At 40.8% G+C, this 20,144-nt stretch overlaps 1 protein-coding gene across 3 annotated transcripts in view; it reads right to left on the bottom strand.

The window, feature by feature from the left end:
• dnmt3bb.1 (DNA methyltransferase 3 beta, tandem duplicate b.1) overlaps positions 1 to 16,643 on the bottom strand; it is a 45,997-nt gene extending 29,354 nt beyond the window's left edge. The window contains exons 1-2 of one of the 3 annotated variants that reach the window (XM_088937621.1): positions 16,581 to 16,643; positions 9,548 to 9,631 (exon numbers count right to left, since the gene is read on the bottom strand). In XM_088937621.1, the coding sequence (XP_088793747.1) occupies positions 9,548 to 9,604 (57 nt within the window). In that variant the 5' untranslated portion in view covers positions 9,605 to 9,631; positions 16,581 to 16,643. Of the gene's footprint in view, positions 1 to 9,547; positions 9,632 to 15,855; positions 15,930 to 16,506; positions 16,550 to 16,580 lie in introns of those variants that run through there. The other 2 variants (XM_088937620.1, XM_088937622.1) reach the window with 2 other exon arrangements.
• Between the last annotated feature and the right edge of the window lie 3,501 nt (positions 16,644 to 20,144).

Genomic DNA, 20,144 nt, shown 5'->3' with positions numbered 1-20,144 from the left:
AAAAAATCACTGACATTTTAAAAAAAAATAGGTTGTGCTGTAATTGTGATTCCATCTGTACCATCACTTTCAATTCAAACGACAGGCTGCGCGACCTCTCCTGTACAAACGTTATTTCCCACATACCGGCAGGTTCTGAGACGTTCTCCACAGCTCATTTAAAGCATGTGTTGAAATGCTCCGTTTCCTGCCCCTGGAGCTTTCAAATGATTGCAATCACAAGCTGGCTGTGACTGTCAGTTCTGAACTACAGTACCGATGCAGCATAGCGACACTGGATGTGCGAGGGTCTCCTCAGAGAAACCTGGACAGGGGTCCGACTCGCCTGGACCCTTTCTATTGAACCATGGTGACACCAGGAAGGTTCTGACACAGAAACAGACATCTCTGGTTTCCTGAGCAAGGGGCACAGCAGCCTGGACTAAGAAGCCAGAGCTCCACGTTTCACCCAGAGTAAACCTTCTCACCAACCCTGGAAATCCTTCTTCATCTCCGGCTGAATGATTTTTTTGATATAATACCTTCCATGAGATTATAGGAACAAACCCCCGCCTTCCTCACAGCCACGACGAAAAGAACTGTAACACTGCAGAAAACTGAACATTTCTTAGCTGTCTAAGCTTCTTGAAGTTTTCTATGAAACTGCACAGGTTACAGCTTGGTACAGTGCTTGCGATTACTATTAAGCACAGTAATCCCCTGAATTAATCTTGCCCAGTTAAGATCTTCTCGTTCAATGTGAAATGGTGCTCAATGGGATCCAGGTTGAGGCAACTAAACCCATTCTCCTTAAAGCCAGAGGTGGATTCGAACAAAACCTTGCAGTTATGAAAGGATAAAGTAAAAGATTTATTCTATGCTGAAAGGAGCAGAAAGGAAACACTTTTCCTTTAGTTATATGGTTATATTTCCTTATGTAGTTATATTTAATATATATAGTTATATTTCCTTTTAGCGATATGAAAGGATATCTAATATATGCAGCCCCTGTCCCTACTAGATCCTGGTAAACATTAAGAGAATCACAAAACCAACACTAAACCGATTACTTTCCCTACCTTTGTGAAGATATTCTGCATTTTACCAAGCTAAAAGTACATTAAATTGTAGCAATGTACAGTGAAATTGTGGTAAAGAATAGAAATTAATGTTAAGGGATGATACAAACTGGTGACAGCCATGCCAAAGAACAGTGAAATCATGGTAAAACCGAAAAGACCACACCAATGCACCACAGCACACTTTTACAAGAGGATAGCACAAAGAAATAGATTTAACTGCGCACAGATAAAACTTTCTAGATCTTCCGGAAATCCAAACACAATGCTGCTACATTTGGATACTATATACACAGATCTGTATTTGGTTCGCTCTTCCTAGTCCTGTGGCAGCGCACTGTGAGCCTGTGCAGCAGTCGGGCAGTCTGTGGGAGGCTACATTTATCCCTAAGTGAGAGGACACCCCAGGGCTCCTGGTACACCAGGCGTGAGTGAGTAGTTAAAGGTCTTTCTCATTAGAGGGATTAGGAAGGGCCCCACTGACAGCCCTTTGAGCGTCTTTCCAGCTCTACAATGCCGGGAAATGCAACGGTTTTTCAAAGAATAATAAAAAAGAAAGTCTCCCAGAGAACAGAACATAGATAAAACCACAAATTCACGGAATAACCAGTGGGTGTATTTTCCAGAAGAGGATAAGTCCGGTTAAGCACATATGGTGTGATGCCTTCCAAAAAACAGTTAAGAATTATTTCGGTATTTTTGTGACACAACTAGCAACTGCAGATGCAGCAGTTGTGATCCTGACGTGTGATCTAGACGAAATGATTTTACTACCCGATGTCTACATTTAGCTCCAATCGCTAGTGCAGTCTGCTCAGTTGGAAAGTATAATTTGTCCAGCCCTTTTCAACCCAAAGGATGCCAAAGTGCTTGACTAATAACAGGGGACCCACTCCATGCAGCCCGTCCCCGGTGGTATCCTGGCACCCGCTCTGCACCCGCAGCTCCACAGCACCGCAGATCGGGTCGTGAAGTGAGAAACCGCTTAACCAGCTGAAATGAGGAGGCGATTTTCGGGAGGCCAGTTAGTTATTTGAACGTCTCATCCAAAGTATGGTACAAGTACTTGCCCAAAGCCCAGTTTCCCCAGTCACCACACTGCGGCAGTGGTTCAGGAAATCTGATCCAGAAGAAAGAGTGCCACCTACTGGTCAACCAGAACCACTTACAGCACTGTTGATGGGGTTTTTGCGAAAGTTGTACATGCGTCTTTCTGCTGATGCTGCAGTATTTTATAGGATGGAGATCCAGGAGTGGTTGGAACCGGAATGGAAGAATGCTGGGCACAAAGCATACTACAGTATGTTACTCTATATGGGTTTATATAGGAACGCAAGCTACGAGACTAAGTAACCAATTGTGTTAAAAGACATTATCTCTGGCAAACTGGGAAGAGGAATATGAGCGTGATCACGGAATGCTATCAATCTGCTAAGCACACGTAAGCATGATAGATAACAGAAAAATATGAAAGCACAGTTCTAGCTTAATCGCTTTGAGAAACATACACCAAGCATCTCTGTGTGTGCCGCTCTCGTGGACTGCAGACAGACTCTTGTCTGTCTGTGATGGGGAAGCTGAAAGATTTTTCCAACAGCAGCAGCCTGGTTTTCCTTACACTTCATCCCAGTTCCAATCAGGCCTAGCCTTCCCAAGATTCCGAGATCTAAATACAAGGCGGTAGTATTGTTTTCATGCTGCTGGATTAAAGAAGAACTAGCTTCCGTTTTTATTTTTAATGAAGATCCAGAATTAAGTATGAACCTACTTTTGAATCCTGGGTACTAAACTGCAAAAATACAAGACACTCTGTATTTCCTGGCGGTTGCTGTCTTTGGTTTGTCGGGAGATCATGATCCTCCTTCATATCATAAGCAAGCTGTGTCTGGGATCTCCCAAGACATTGCACACATCTGTTGAGTTATAACAGTGCAAGGATTAGGAGAGTAAGATGGAATCTCTTGCCTTATTTCCTACCAGTAGCCCTTGCAAAAGACCTGGTATTAAAAGGGCTACGCCTTTCCTCCGGCACTTCATCACGGTATGATCACTTTGGAGATGAGATAATGCATTCCTTTCATCTAAGTCAGAGAGGTCCCAAGGAACGCAGCTGGAGTTGCCTGAATTATGGTTCCCTGTTCCAGATTTGGAAGCATACCAGCAGAAAACATGTAAAATAAAAATGAGGTTATCAAAATTGCTGAGGAAAGGCTGTGCAACATACAAAAGGGAAATTTACTAAAACAAGATGATACAAATTAGACTCAGGTGTCATTTATTCCCTGTATAATACATGTATAATTTGGGGCTGTAATTGTGTCAAGCACATGGACAGTTGTTCCTCATTACATGGTCAATTTCCTGTGCAGTCGGGTTATTTCATTAACTGAGCTACCCCTTCTGTTCAGTAGGAGGTAAAACCAGCTCTCAACACAAATAAGCAATGAGTGTCAGCTGAAAGACGCCTTTAAAAAATGGGTGGCATCCAAAATCAAGTACTAAGAAAGGACAGCTTGTTGTATTTTGGTAATAGGTTACCAGTGGTCTGAAACTGAGCTTCCGTTAAGTTCCTCAAGAAAAATCCCCTGCGCTCAGAGCAGCACACTCAACAAACCTCGACAAAGGAGCCAAGGTTAATGGCTCCGATTCAAAATCTATCACATTCTTATATGAAAACCATGAATTTATGACAATTTCCCTACGCTCAGATATTCATTTAGAGAAGCCATATGCAGCAACCTGTCAATCTCCTCTCTCCTAGCAGTGATCAAGAAGAAAGAACAATTTGCTTCATTCCACAAAGGAATTCTGACACGTACACAACAAATTTGATGTGCCAAACGGGCACTACCCCATTGCTCCTCAGTCCCAGAGATACAGGCAGAAACTGTGCGCGCTGCAGATTATGGAACTCCTGATGCCTCTACCTCATTCCATCTCCCCACCATGTATTAAGCCAAAATGCAGTGTATAGGCACTCCGCCAATGCGATTGTACATGATATGCACGCTTGAATTACGGCCAAGGCCATTTGTATTTGCTCATATGAGCCCGAACGTGACCCCAGCAGATGTAGCTACTCCCATTATCCCTCACCGCTGCCAGGCTGGGAGAGTGAAGGCAGACAATAGTTCCCCACGAGCTCTGACCGAATGTATCAGCGCATAGCCCAATTGGACATATTTCCTTTGTTCTTAATTTTAAAGAAATTATCTCCTTTCTATAAAAACTGGATTTTTAATTGTATTACGTGGTACAAATATCAGTAGTGCCATTACAAATACCCCATAAGTACTGGCACCATTAACAACACTCTTTAAGTCCCAGAAATGTAAAACGCTGTTCCAGGGAAAGCTTTCCCACTGAACTCGGGCTCTAGTTGGCTCTTTTAACACCGATTTCTATAGAGCACCTTTATCTGCTACGAACTCTCAGAGCTAGGAGAGCGTCTTGTCTTGCCTCTTCCTGGAATTAACAGATTTCTGGAATATTTGCATGAATTCGTGACTCGGAATGACGTCTATCCATTATGACTAATGGGTGGACTTGAAACGGGACATCTTTGCTGCACAGCAGCTGCCCCTAGTGACTTGGTGCTCAGGTCAGCTCATTAGAGAGCTGCTGCGGTCCTGGAGCCGGCGCTCGCCAATCCCTGCTGTGGCTCCGAGCGCATTACAATACAGGGCAGCAAAGACGAGAACAGGGAGACCCTGCCCATCAGGGGGAATTCCAGCCGGCTCCCAGCCCTGAGTCTTTCACAGCAGGATCCGAAAGCCAGTTTCAGTGATATATCAGGATACATCCGGGCAGAGTAAACACAGGGATAAAGGACACTAAGGCAGCACATGCCACAAGCCTGGCCAGATGCGAGGTTTGTGAGAAGGGAGCGGTCAATGCTGCCCACACAAAGCCCCTCAGGGGAAAGGTCATGAGACTGCAATTCTCAAGCTGAAACTGAAGACACGCAGAAGCTGACTGCTTGATATCACAAATTGTTGGATGGTGTCATATGCTTTCTTATAGAGGACTTAACCAACCTATACGATGAGATTACACATGTGCATGATTCTACACAGTTGCACTGGATTTCAGGATTATTTTTGGCCAATGTTAGAAGAGTTCTGGTTGTGCGACACAGCCACAGACACGATCTCAAGTCTTTCCCTGTTCCAAAAAGGAAACGATTCTTACCGCTACCTAGTTAGGGGTGTCTTTTTGCTTTCAGGGATATGAATGTGTTTCTGCCCATTCATCTTTTAATTGTGACAGCTCCAGCAGTGCCCAAAACGTCAATCGTTAAACGTTAAAGTGTTTAATAACCTCTTACTGAAAACACCGTTGGATTGTTCTTTTATGAGGTGGATACCAGCAGAACCGTGGCTCTTTCTAACTTGCACGAAGGAGAACACAGAAGTAACCCGCCATTTTATGCTTTTTCTTAGGGCCCATGTCCTATACTTCACAATTCAAGCCCGGCAGGGATTCTGGGTTTTTTGGGGGGGAGTTGGAGGTCATTCATTCGGGGCTCTTTGTGTTGCTTTATTTTCAAAGAGGCCCACTGGACCTTGCTGCAGTCTTTGTGAAGCAGAAAATAAGGGCAGTCAGATCCCAAAGCACACGTCATCCGTGTGGCTAAGCCTTTTCAGTGCCTTCTGCAGCAGCGATTACAGCCCAGAAAAGAGGCTACAGATCTGGTCTTTGATCCTGTTTCAAGAAGTTAAGAAGATGCTTGGTAGTTCCTTTCAGGAGAGCTTAAGACCTTTTACAAGGCCAGTGGATAATGATCAGGTATCGCAAGTTCTCAAAGACGCAACAAAAGGTAGGAAATAACACCTGCCAAAAGTTGCATGTATGTTAATCTACTGCAAAATTTGCAGGGTGTTGTAAAGACTAGGCAGCAGTGCAGACTAGCAATTAGGTCTCCGGGCCTTGGATGGGTTCAAGTCCCAGGTGAGATGCTCTTGTTATACCCTCAAGACACACATATTACTCCAGCAAATACCCAGCTGTGTAAAAGGGTCACCAGGTCACCGCTGTAAACAAGAGAACAGAATCTGCTCTCATTTGACAGAAATAAAGAAATAAATAATGCCAAAAAGACTGTATTGTATTATACTTCCCGTTTTGAGATATCAGACAGCAAGCTCTGAACCACTTGTGAATAAAATTATGTCCACAACATGGCATTGCAATTCTGTGTCACTGACTTTAAAGGAGCAGTGTTGATTTCCCAGAGAGGACAGCTGATTCTGAAAGCTGTGTATCCATTCTTGCTAAAATGACAAAACTATTGGACCAAACCCAAGTGAAACGACATATTTAACAGAAGAATAAGACAGGGTGTCACCTGGTATGTGGCCAACACAAACTACAACATTGTATTTGAGGGGTTTTCCATACTTAAGCTTTATCCATCACCTTCAAAGAATCTTTAAAACTTCATAGGAACTGCTCGCACTCTAACAGTGCATCACTCAGACAACATTTGCTCATATCCACATTTACCCTACAGGACTGTGTCTACAGTACAAACAGTTTGCAATTATTGCAAACATGAAAAAAAATTAAGTTTGTTCTGAAGAGTGTTTAGTTCATCAAAAGAATTTGTGATGAGAAAGATCACAGAACTGGGTCTACAGTACAAAGGATAAACATGGCTGACCTTCATCATTCTAATGAAGATGCTGTATAAATGCATACCAGTGAAAGGAGAAACTTCAGTGGTTTCTGTAAGAATGCTGATTAGAGGTGGGAACCCAGGAACATCACTGAGAACCTGGTATGATTTTGCGAACACAATGTTTAAACAAAGAGTATGTCATTTTAAGTGCTAATCTAATTTGAACTGAACAAAAAAATAAAAATCCTTTTAACAATAAAAGTTAACCTGCTTAATTTTGCCTGCACAGTTTCCTTCTTTTGTTAAAAGCAGTGCAATGTTACTATGTTACAGTCAAAATTATGTGAACATACTGTAATGTACTCTTTTCAGCCACTTTTGTCCCCAAAATGTACCCAAGATCTTCATCACTCCAGATCAATCAAAGCCGCAATGAAGCTCTATAGTGAGTAACACATTCCTTTCAACAGGATGACTGCATCACTACATCTGTGGATTACAGATTAATTTTGTCTTCTTGTTTTGTGAGCAAAGTTTGAAGTCTAATACTTTTCTGTACAGACCAGCGCCATGCATGGTTTTCAGGAAACCCACAATTTTCACAATGCAAAGTGATCAGCCTTCGCCACCGTTCCAGTAAAACACGGTGCTGAGGTGTGCAAGAGCTCAAACTGTTCCTCTTAAACACCTCCCCGTGCAGTTCGTGCTACATTCCAAAAAGGGTCACAATCAGAACGGTCCCAAGTTACGCAATCTGCGACAAAGCCAAACTCGTCAAGCCTCACACATTTGGGGATTCAACCGGATTTCTGCAACTGTCTTTCAAGCTTGTCCTGTTTCACTCAGATTTCAGTGTGAGAAGCGAAGGAATTCCAAGGATTATAATTGTACACCTCTTGATGAAACAAACACTGAGTCTCTGCTACCATTACCATGCATTCCTGATCAGCACAGCCTGACATTCCAAACACAACAGCAAAAGTACTAAGAAAGAAGATATTGAGGGTGTAAACAAATTACTTTGCTAACAGGATTTATGGAACACACACTTCAGCTGGTTCATCCTTAGATAGTGCTGAGGTTAGCACCATTGTTTTTCTTCAGTACTATCCAATATAATTTATTATATCAAATGCATTATTTCAAAGGTGTACATTCTCAGGGAATCCTACAGACTGCAGTGGTAGGTACACATAATGCAAAGGAACTGTAAAATGTCACACTGAAGAACGTTTTGTGGTTTCTCACGAAAAGTAGGGAGAACTGTTAAAATACTTCTGTGAATCAGTGAATTAAGTCCAGCACTTCACGTGGCTGACAGAAAGAAAATCCGCTGTTGATGTTATTAATTGACAAGGATGAAACTAGTGTGTTTCGTTCTCATGCCCTGGCTTGTTTATTTAATGTTTTTTTTTCTGTAAACCTGAACATGGGACCTGTAATTCTGCCTCAGGTACAGTAGCTGCTGCTGATCAGGCTGCACTTAGAAAGAGTATTTCTCCCTCCTTTGCTTTCCTATACCATCCCTTTGAAAGCCCCCTGTGTATATTGACACACACTACGTGTTCACATTTGCAAGTTTTAGAATTCCAGCATGGAAATCTGGCCTGTAGCTGAATTGTTGACATTTCCTCACACAAGCCTTTTTATAAAATCTAGTGTCTAATACAGGTTGCATTTTTTACCAAAAGTGTTTGCTGTCATTCGAATTTGGGCTTTTTCTGTGTGGCCTAGATTCCTTTACAGTATTTCAGAGTGCAGGAGGCAGTCAATGTATGGAGCTTTGTGTGCTTCAGTACGCAGCACACAAACAATGGAGTTCTTAAGAACTGCAGATCTTGAGCCTATACATTCCTTATGACTATTGTATGTTTGAAATAAAGTGTGTGTGTGGGGGGGGAGGAGGGGTGCTGGCTTACATCACACACCGCAATGTGCTTTTTGCTCATGTGTTCAAATATCCACGCACAGTCATTTTCAATTTTTCAGATCCCCTACTTAAATATCTAGTGATATTAGAAGACAAAGATACAGTAAATAACAAACGTTGTGCACAATGAGCAGGGAATCTTTTGCACACTCTGACAATCCCAAGCATTTCTAAACCCAGAACAAGTTGGCTGGAAATCAAGGGTTAAATTATATGTGGCGGGTCAGGTTCACATTTATCCAGAATACATTCCATTTTCTGCAAGTGCACCTTAAGAGCCATTGCTGTTGCTTTCTGTCAAGTTCAGCAGCTGCCCTTCCAAGTTCCGAGACAGACGGAAACGAACACTTTGCGATTGCCCCTACTGGAGGTGAAACTGCTAAGCTCCAGAAATGCCACAGGCGAAGTGATCAGACAAGAGGGGTCTCGACTCCGCATGCTACAAGTGTCAGTCAGCAAGAGTGTGCCGGTGAAGTCTCCAGGCAGGGGGAAGGGAAAGGAGAAGAAAAAAGTGCTGTAAGAAAGAGAGGGACAGGAAGTACCAAGTGAAGAGAGGAGGAGGAAAGGGGAGAGACTTTTATCGAGCTGTAAAATCTTGTTTTCAGTCCTGCAGTATTTTCACATAGCAGGTACTGCAAACTGATGGAACTCTTCTTCTGTCGTGTGGAAGCCACAAAGATCACATTTTATTACTTCTGTGGCATATTTTACATAACCTGACAGCTCTTCTGATTTATTTTAAAGCAGAATGGCCAAAACAGAAGCCACCTAGTGCTGAGTTGCTTACAACTCTGCACGTCATTGAAAAAATTGCCAAACCAAATCTATAATAATGAGTCTGCCACAAAGAACGGAAGCCGTCACTAAATTTCATCAAAACAATACAGAGCTTGGAACTGCAGAAGTAAATACCAGACACTTGGAAACCTGATGACTTACTGTTGCGGTCATCTTGTCGCTTGCCATGATGGTTGAGGAGTACTTATTAGATGGCATCTCTGGTCCCAGTATTTTTTCTCTAGCCTGTAACCAACAAGAAAGTTGAAAGTCATTGCAGCACTTTTGTTATATTGTTGCTGAGGTTGTTTTTTTTAAGGCACCCTACAATTTAAAGACAAAAAACACATTATAACCTGGAAGCTAAAAATCTGAACAGCGTTTATTAAAGCCAGGAAGAATTCTTCTTCGATTTTACAAATGACTTGAAGCCGTACCTCCTGAAGTTGCTACAGTATGGCCACAATCATGACAACATAAGAAAATCGGAAAGCGAGTGGAGACCATTCTGCCCTTGCAGCAAGTTTTGGTTGTTAGAAGCTGATTCATCTGAAGATCCACTTCAGTTATTTCTTCACGCCAGGTCATCTGCTTCAGCAACATGGCTGGGTAGCCTGATCTGCAACCCCACCACCTTTCATGTGAAGAAGTGCCTCCTCGCTTTAGTTTTCAAACTACTTTCCCTTAGTTTCCATGTACCCTTTTGGTTCGTGTTAGACTGCTGATTTTGAGGCCCATCGGGCTGACTTTGAGGATTTTCAATCCTTCAATCCAGGGCCATGGAATAGATACCACTATACGTTTCCCAGGAGTTTACTTGAAACCAAAACATTGCTGCTGAAAGGAGGGACAGTAGGTTCTACCACGGAAATCACATAATAAAGAACTTTAATTTCTGAAAGCAGCACTTTACTAACTTTAAACAGACACAGGCTTAGTTAAAAAAGGTTAACGCCCTTGTTAAAATTCTGCTTCCATACACATAGAAACGAAAATGCCCACTGTACAATCCACATTACTGCTGAGATGTATTAATTCGTAAAAGGTACCAGCCCCTGCCTCAGCTCATTCTCACAGAACAGCACAGAACAAAAATCCCAGTGCTATTACTCACATTCATCACCTGGGCATTGCTGGAGGTGACATTTTACACTGAGATAATAGCATACCTCACCAATATAATGAGAAGAATTTCCTTCAACAAATACATAATTTACAGTCACACATAAATCATAAAACCAACATTAACTGCATTTTCTCTTGGAAGCATATCAAGTAAGGTCTTCTATGTCTTTAAATGTGTGACTACCTACAGGAAGTATACAAAGGTAAATCATATCACATCATGCAATCATGTGACACTCCTGGTCTCTTTGTTAGGTTTTAGAAATGAATCTTTTTTCTAATTTTCTATAAGTAGTCTTGTAGACTACACATTTGGTGTACTGCTGCAGTATACTAGTTGTCCAGAAGGAGGCCCTCAACAATGTTCCAAGAAGATCAATAATTAGTGGCCCTCTGAATATTCTGAATGGCAAATGCGTTTAACAGGGGTTTTCCCTCAGGGGAATATACCACCCTATCAGCTCACAAAAGACGCACCTTGTTGGGCGAGATCCACCAAACAATGTGCCTCTACAGACAAGGAGTCTTTCACTTCTGTCAGTGCAATCTCCAAAGAATCTGTATGTTCTTACTAAGCTAAGACGCTGTGGGCAAAGCTGCTCTATGCAGCCCAAAATCAAATTCAAAAGCTTCTGAAGGCTAGCAGTCGAGTTACTCCATTGTGGCCCAAGATTAAGCTTTCTTACAGTCACGAAGCATGCTTCTGCAGGGTTGGCAAAGCTACTGAACTTTGGCCATTTAAAAAAAAATCATCATATTCAGTGAGATAATGTTTTTCCATAAATAAAGTTCTGGTCTTGCACTCTGGTCCACTTCAAATGATTTTTGCATATCTGTCACAACATATTTTTACAATTCTTCTTGAGAAAGATGAAGGTAGACTTTTCAGTCCTTGAAAGCCCACAATGTAGTCTTCATTCTATTGAGCTGCTAGAATTTTAGCATTCCTTCTTTAGCCAGATGGACTAAGATCCCTCCTACAATTTTCTTAAAGTTGGCCGAAACAAAGTTCAAACTTTGTGAAACCTGTTATACACTTTACAGCACCTGACAGTTGTTCATATTTTATACCAAATAGCTTAGTTCTCATTTCCTGAACTTCTTCAGCTTCTCAATTTTCCTTTCCTGCTTTCCTCTTTGCTCCAGTCCTTCAAGAACATTTTCCTTAATATCAGTTTAGCGTTCACTTCATTAAGCCATGCATGCTAGTTTTTACCTGAGTGTGTCTGAGTATTTCTCGGTAGTTCTCTATGAAAACAGAACCCTTTTTTGTCCAAATTGACTCTGTCAATAATGTTCCTCGCATGTTTTTGCTTGTTTTCATTTACTGTAAGATATCACCCCTGGTAACTAGGAAGCTGAACATCATTTCTCAGGGCTCTCACAGTATGTCAAGAAGATTTAGGGCTTCCCTTATTACAATAGAATATATATGTATAGCTATTTATGTAGGATCTGCACATCCTAAGGTCATGTGCATTTTTTTAAAAAAAAAGAGATCCAACAAATGCATTCTCAATTCAATCTTTTAACTTTTTAATCTTAAACCATTTTGATCAGGCAGGGAGTTGTGTACAGTTTCTCACAACATTGCTGCTATCTCCAAAAAAATGTAAACATTATCTTGAAGAATTACAATAACTTTCACCTCGCTAGTTATTTCAAATGGCCTACATTCAACATTAGCCAAGAGCCTTCCTTATAAGCCTGCCTGTGTTAATTCTGAGCTTTCTCAAATCAGATCACGTTAAGATATTTATTTTTAAGGATAACTTTTATATTTTTTCAAGCAACGTATTTATTTTCCAGGCGTCTCAATTTACATTGCTGGATAAGCCAATGCTTTGCAATGTAGTTTCATTCTTGAAAATGCACATTTTGAAGAAATTAGTAATAGGTTTATTCCATGCTGAAAAAAAGAAGAAAGAGAACACAACGTTTCGGCCGTGGAGCCTTCTTCAGGTGTGAAGAAATTGTTCTTTTGGGGGGGGTTGGGTAATCACATAAAACTGGGACTGAACCAGTAAGAGACTCATATGTGTAACAGACTGGGGTGCTCGATCTGCGTGAAGAGTGAAGGTGTCCGAACACCTCTTCTTTCCCCAAGCTAGGAAAATGATCAGCGAGGTCAAATTCCTCTGTGAGAGAGGGAGACTGCTGTAGGACAAGGGAAGTCAAAGGAAAGGGCAAAGGTAAAGGGCCTGAGGCACAGGCACGGCAACCCCTGGACCAAACAATAACCCAACAATCAACAGCTTAGCCTGGCTCAATTACATGGGGGTAAACAGTACACAGAGGCAGCGGCCGGCGGGAGGGGTGCGCGAGAGTCTGAAAGATCCCCTGCTGTGGACACCAGAGGCCATGCCAACACACTGGTGCGAACGCAACACAGCTGTTCAACAGAGTGGTTCAACATGGCAAAACAAAGGCATTTTCATGTAGAAATTAACCAAGGCCACCTAATGTGAGTGTAGGGGGGGGAGGGGGAGAGGGGGATAAAACATTTTAGGGGGAAAACTCTCACTATTCAGATCCCTAACATGGAAGTTCCACCGGCAGAGCGAACAGCTTCTTACTAACCCCAGCAAGAATTTCCCCCTTTTCTAGCCCCTGCGAACGAAATGAAAGCGAAAGATGGAAAGTGAATGTGGGGCTTCTGTCTGCCAGGTGCATCCTGCAAGCACTTTTAAACAGAGCACACAAACTCCGCCATACAAGAGCCGCTGTCATCTGAATAGGCCAGCCAGTAAAGCAGGAGTCTTTGAAAACTGCCCTGCTCTTTCTCCTGACTCCCTCTTTTTTTTTTGTCTGTGATAAAAAAGACAAGGCGCAGAGAGCTTTGCTTTATTATGTGGAAGAAAGCTGCACAATGAGAACCCACATCAAAGCCTTGAAGTGAAGAATTACGGAGATTAAGGCTAAACTCAAAGTAAACTCCATAAGAAATCACCTGCATGTCTTCAGGTCTGTGACCACCATATTAAACATACGTCCATAATAACGTACCAAAGAACCTTTCAATGTCGGCACTGAGCTGCTTGCTATGATCTACCATGAATTCCAGGTACTTGTTCTCTCTTGAACTAATATTAAAACCACGTCAGTGGCTATCTTCAATTTTAAACCTCCAGCAAACTGAGATGTGCTGAATAATGCCAGTCCCTAGTAAGCCAGCTGGTATAAGTAAACTAATTGTGGAAGCTAAATGCACTTAGAAATCTAAATGCACTCTGGCTAGGCCCTTCTGTCATCTTTGCAGTGATAGGGACAGCGTTCTACAGTTCTCATTCTCTTGGCGTGGTTTTTTCTCCACTCAGACATGCTTTAGTTTTGATCTAGCTTTTTGAAAAATCCTGAATGAATATCACAGCTTTCAATTAGAAAGAAAACCGCAACTAAAACATCTTCTGACTTAGAAATGAGTCATAAATATGGTAGCCTGTTATGACAAACTGCACCAGCTGTTTCTAGAATTAATAAGCACTCTTATTTTACCTGTTGAGCTTGTGTTGCAATCAAAGTACCTCCCAAAGATAGGAAGACAACCAAGGATTGGTGCCAGTTTTTTTCAGTAAGAACAGACTAATCTGAAACCGCAACAGGGCCTTTTGCAATAAAGCTAACTAGGCCGATAGTTTCGGTGAAATACCTACTTGGCCTCTTCATCCCATTGGTACAGTGGTTACCAAAAACAGCAAACATGCTGCTCAAAAGGAAATCAAGAACCGTAAATGTATTCATAATCATAGCTCGTTCTCTGAGCGTGAGCTTTGGAATAACCATGAAACCAAAGTCATGTTGTCTAGAGGGAGTGCATTTCTGGCATTTTCCTAAAGGTTAATCAGAACACTTTGGTTTTTACTTGTTTTGTGAGGTGAGATGAATGCATCTATTCCCCTCCCCCCCCCCCCAAAAAAAAAGAACAAAAGACAATAACAAGCTATAGTTCACAATATAATAATCTGAAATCAAAATGTTCATTAAAGATTTTTTTCATTGACTATGACTAATATCCACTACGACCACATTCATTTCAAGATTGATTCCTTATCAGCTGTTCAATTAAATCGCACGGTGTCAGTAAGCTTTAACACCAGCCCTGTGATGTCATTACCTTAACAGGATGTGCTGCTGGGGAAAGAATATTACGTTTTAAACCCATTTCCTGTCATTTAGTTGTTCAGATGCGGTTTCCTTTCTAAAGGGAAGTCTATGCTGAGCTCTTGTCAAGGGGGTGCGATTCAAAGGGTACCCCCCCCACCCCCCACCCAAGTCGTTAGAGGTACCCCCTCCAATGTCAAATGGTAACAATCCCCACACCAGTCTTCATGCAATGTGTATGTCGTACCTGAAAAAAACAAGATCTTGAAATTCTGCCACAATATCCCCAGACATAGTACAGCTCTTCAGTCAAATAGAAAAATATTCATGCACAGTAAGCCGGTTCTACACCTCTCTCCTAGCAGAGAGAAGGACGTCTTGAGGTGAAATAGCAGTTAGAATGCATATTACTTAATCCTCTTCAAACACGAAAAGGCTAATTAAGAAATTCCCGCTTGTACCTAGAACTGCGGCAGCCGGCACATAAAAAAATAATTATTTTCTTGCTTGTTGTAGAAGCTTTGCTCCTATCATCACAACTTCATTGCAAAATTACTTGAATAATGTTCATCTTGCAAACCGAATGCAGTCTAAAACACTATGTCTGGAAAAGATAACATGCGGAGAACAAGCGACGCGGCTTGTTATTACTGTACCTCGAAATATCGAAAAACAGAAGCACGCTCTGCTTCTGCTATGCATACTGGGTCATACAAAGCTGACTCTTAATGCTACTGCACAGAGCTAAAAAAAAATTGTTAAAAAGCTGTACTTTAACTACATCTTAATGAAGGGAAGCACGGATCAAGTTGATAAGATCGTCCCAGAATCAATGTTCTTACTTCAAGAGATTAAAATCTGACTTTCGTTCATGGTGAAAATATATAGATACATACATCAGATTAACTGACCTCAAACATGAAATGCCACAGAAAGTTAATTTCTGTTCTCTTCTGCTCCAGCCGGCTAATCTCACTTGGGTTCAAGAGTCGCTATGGAGCCACGCGATAAGTAAAAATCAATAATTTCACGCATTCTCAGTTTTTCAATTCTACAAATAGGGTTACCAATACCAGCGGTACGACTAATAGTAAGATTGTGCACAAACAAAAACGTAACTTTGAGAGTTACATTTCGTTTAAAAACATCAGGGTACTGTAAAATAAAATTAATAAACATTAATGTATGCACAAACACCCCCTCCCCGAAACACACACATAGAAAGATGAGAGTTTGTGACTTACTGGCTGCGAGGTAAGAACTGTAACAGCTCTTGTCAGAGCACAGCACACCAAAAACTCTCAGATCTAAAACAATCCAGCGCACGTGTCGTTTCGACGGAGCGAGTAGGAGTACTGAAGACCGCATATCCCCCCCCCCCCCCCAAAAAAAATATGAATGCACTGAAATTATGTAGCGCGCACTAAAATTTTCAAAACTTTTCCTGTTTCTGAAGGATCATTTGATCCGTTTGACTTAGAGGTTCTACATAAAACACTTCTTCCCAGCTTCCTCGCTGAACACTAAAAACATCGAAACATCTGGGTGCCGGTAGGACACTGTACAGTGGCGTGTTGTTAAATCCATTCATGAATCCAAAGTAAATAACACTAAAACGGACATTGCGCGTTTTCTTCGCCTGAGCTCGCCTCTACTCTTTACAGCAAGGTTATTAAAACCATATCCTGCCTTAACACTTACATAAGACCTTGCAAGTTTAGACTGGAACCAGAATGAGCTTTAAAAAAGTTTCTAAGCGCCACATAATACTATTGTGTAAATTTCCACACACACACACACAAAAAAAAAGCACGCGTGTTGTTGGGTTTTTTTTTTTCGGAAATGCACGCAAAAGAATAATTAAGTCACGGATTTAGAAATCGGCTTTACGTTACCATGCAGCTTGTCAGAAGCGCGGGGCTGAGTGATCCCGCATTGAGCGAAGGGGAATGCTGAGATTGGAATTTACCTGTTGCTCGCGCTGCCTTGCAGAGATGGCTGTGAGTGGGCGAATGATCTCTCCGTCTCTTGTTGGAGCTCTGCAGTTGCCCAGGTGTCAGTGTCAAATTTGATCCATGTTACACTCTGTGCTTTCTAGTCCCTGGGGTTGCTAAAGTTAAAGTGTTACAACTTTCTTCTTTATTTCACCCCCCCCCCCCGTGCCTTTTTTTTTAGGTTACAAAGTATTCAGGCGTGACGATTCGCGGGTCTCGAATCACACCCTGCCTAAATTAAAACTACATTTACCTTACGGGTTAACCCCTTTGTTGCTCTGTCGTGCCGTGTGAGTTGTGTTCGTCACGATGTCGGAGCTGCCTCGCGTCTCCACGAACTGATCGCTAGTCATTTTCTCCGGGCTGTAGACTTTGATGTCGCTAAGAGCTGTTTATCTTAAAATGTAGGACCCTTGCGCGTATTTTTACATTGCACAGGCAACAGTTAAAATGTGTAATGTGTAAATGTGAGAGTAAGGTAGCCGAGGAACAAGGGACACAAAGCGAGGTGGCCCGAACAGCGTAGAAAGTAAAATTAACCCGTTTGACTTCAAAAAGTGTCCAGGAGTGCACCCTCATTGACCAACTTAACTAGACTAATCATACAAAATGGCTATTTTAAACGGCGTTCCCCTTGCGTGAAAATGAAATACAGCTAAAATTAATTGCAAGGCATGCATTTCTGTCTCGTTTATGCAACATCTATTTCAACGATGTGCACGTATTTCACTGTAAAAACACACGTTGTAATTATTCAAAATGTGAGGTCATTTACATTGCTAACTCTTTGAAAAGACTACATTACTGGAGGTTTGGGATTTTTCTGCACACTACGGAGTATAACATTTTGCAGATGCAACGAAAAACAAAGCACGGCGTTTCATTGAAGCATAGCTAGTTACTGTATGTATGAATTTCTTGAGTAGAAATCTACTTTAAACTTTACACGTATCAGGCTCCCATATAAACCGTTTTGCAGATACAGAAAAGCAATGCATTTAACACTATTAAAAAAAATAATTAAGACACGAGCTGCTAAACTTTTTCATGAATCACTTGCCAAAAAGTAGTATTGTTAATCCTAGTCTCTTGGCTGAACTCCACTGGGGGGTTTGCAGACTGCCCTTTGCAAAGTTCTCCCTTAGTTCACGTGGTGAAGTAACTTCTCATTTCTCATTTCTTCAGTATTATTAGAAATGCATCCCAAAGCTGTGGAAAAGGGGTATCATAGTCAATTTCCTTAATTAAATTCATTTATAAAGCATTAGGCATAACTGCAGCTTCAGGGTTTGTAAAAAGCAAAAACAAATGTGCTGAAAGACTACATATGGGGAATCTGTACTGTATCTCCTTACTCAGACCCACTGCTTATTAAAAGTGCTCTTCTGAAACTACAAATGTTATGTACTGACAAATGTGCAAGTTGTAGACGTTGTCTCAGAAATACAGCAGAAAGGCTCACTGTTTCCTACCTGTTTCATTAGTGTGGTACTGACTGCGGGACACTGGGATTCCTGCAAAATTAAAGCACACTTTTCTTTAAATGTTTCATATTTCATGCATTCTCTCTCCAAGGTACTTAGTAGTGTTAAGTGGTAGACTCAAGGCTCAGAGTGTTGTGGGTGTAATTCCTGGGTTAGAAACTGCTGTTGTTCCCAGACTTTGCTGTTATTCAAATTCACTCAAATGGCTTCAGCAAATGCTCCAATAAACTGATATGAGTTTGTTGTTGTAAATGAGAATGTGTTTGCTATTGACTTATGAAGTGGAAGAAAATAATCTTCATTCATTTCTGGTTGTGGGTTGTGTGTAGAAAGTCCACAACAAACCATAAAGTTCTGTTTGCTTGTAAAATAATAAAAGCATCTTTCAATTAGGCTAATCACACAACATCGCTATGACTAATAACTAATAATGACTTCCTTGTAACCATATTGAAATAAAAACAATAAATAATAATTTAGCTTACTGAAGTAACCCTGCAAAGTAAGGAAGATTCTTCCATTGAAAATGTGGAACTCACCACAACACACAAACTATTTAGGGCCTGATACAGACACTGTGAAATAAAAAAAATGTAAAAAAAGTGGGCAGGAATTTGTTAATGAAAAACATCTGAAATATTGAGTTGTTGTGTTGTGTCTTTCGAAATGTACATACGACACGCACAGTGAAAAAGATTACACATTACAACAGACTTCAGTGGTCTGGGTCCCTCATTAGAAAAGTTGACAAAACAAACTGAAACACCTGGTTTTGTGTGTTTAATCCAGGTGTGATGCAGGTGCATTTTGATAAAGTACACTATTTGGAGCCTTGTCCATGTCAAGGCATAAGGTCATTTGCTCAAAGAGATTTATTTTCTTGGCACAGGCAGTATAATTAGAATACATACTTATCTTTCTGTGATCCATGCCATTGTTTGTTTTGTGGTGAAACGTTTTACTATAAGAATAAACCCAAACATTAAAGCACAGTCATTACCCTGGTAAATCATCTCCCAGAAGAATTGTGCACCTTATTGCATGTGATTTAGAACTACACTGACGTGGAATTTTGCCAATATACAGTAAATACAAATATGGATACCTGTAATGTTATCTACGTATGCTCTTCATGCGCCAATGCTATCATTTAAACTTTCCAACTGCATGTCAGATTCAATCAGTCTAAAGTAAAATAAGCAACTGCTGCAATTCAGCAATACATGTGATTTCTCTGATGATTTCTATAATTGCTTATTAGTGCTATTACAAGACGGACAGCAATAACACAGCACTTGCAATGGACAAAGAAAACGATTTACATATATTTTCACGGGTCTAAAATTCAGAACATTTGTGATTGACCTGTTTTTGTTCAGAAGTCCATTTTAAGGTCTAGAAATTCTTGGAAATGCTCTGTGTTATAAAGACCTTCTTGGTCGTACTGTTAAGTAAATGATCTTTGTGAGTGCATTTCAAGTGCTAAAAACATATCATATATAGAGCGGATAGACCTCCCACTGTCCCTTACAATAAGTAAGGATTTGAAGGTAGTTCCAGACCATGTTTTGGTCTTTTTAACACGAACAAAAGTAACCCAAATAATAATAATAATAATAATAATAATAATAATAATAATAATAATAATAATAATAATTTTAAAAAGACATTTCCTCCTAATATAAACGCCTGTAAACGCGTGCACTTAACATACAAGATACATTTGGCTTTCTACCAAGATAAAACGCAATTTCATTTACAATTGAACAATTAGATTATTGCTTTCTTTACGTATCTTGCAGAATGAAAAATATCACATACCTACAAAACTTAGATATCGTTTACCCACGTGTAGAAAAACGCGGGAAGATTTTGTTAGATATTTTCATGGATTTGTATTAAAATAACGCGAAGAGACCGAAAAGACCTTTTACCTTTTCCTCTTGTTTTACCTATTCTTGAGCAGCTCTCCTGTGACTGACCTTATCTGGAACAGATCGTATACTTTATACTGTAGTATTCTATTACAGCAATAAATAATTAATTGTCGTTAGT

The sequence above is a fragment of the Atractosteus spatula genome, chromosome 19 (genome assembly GCF_055471065.1).
Source record: "Atractosteus spatula isolate fAtrSpa1 chromosome 19, fAtrSpa1.hap1, whole genome shotgun sequence".
NCBI lineage: Eukaryota > Metazoa > Chordata > Actinopteri > Semionotiformes > Lepisosteidae > Atractosteus > Atractosteus spatula.
Note: the sequence above shows the minus strand (reverse complement) of the source record. Positions and strands in the feature narration are given on the sequence as shown.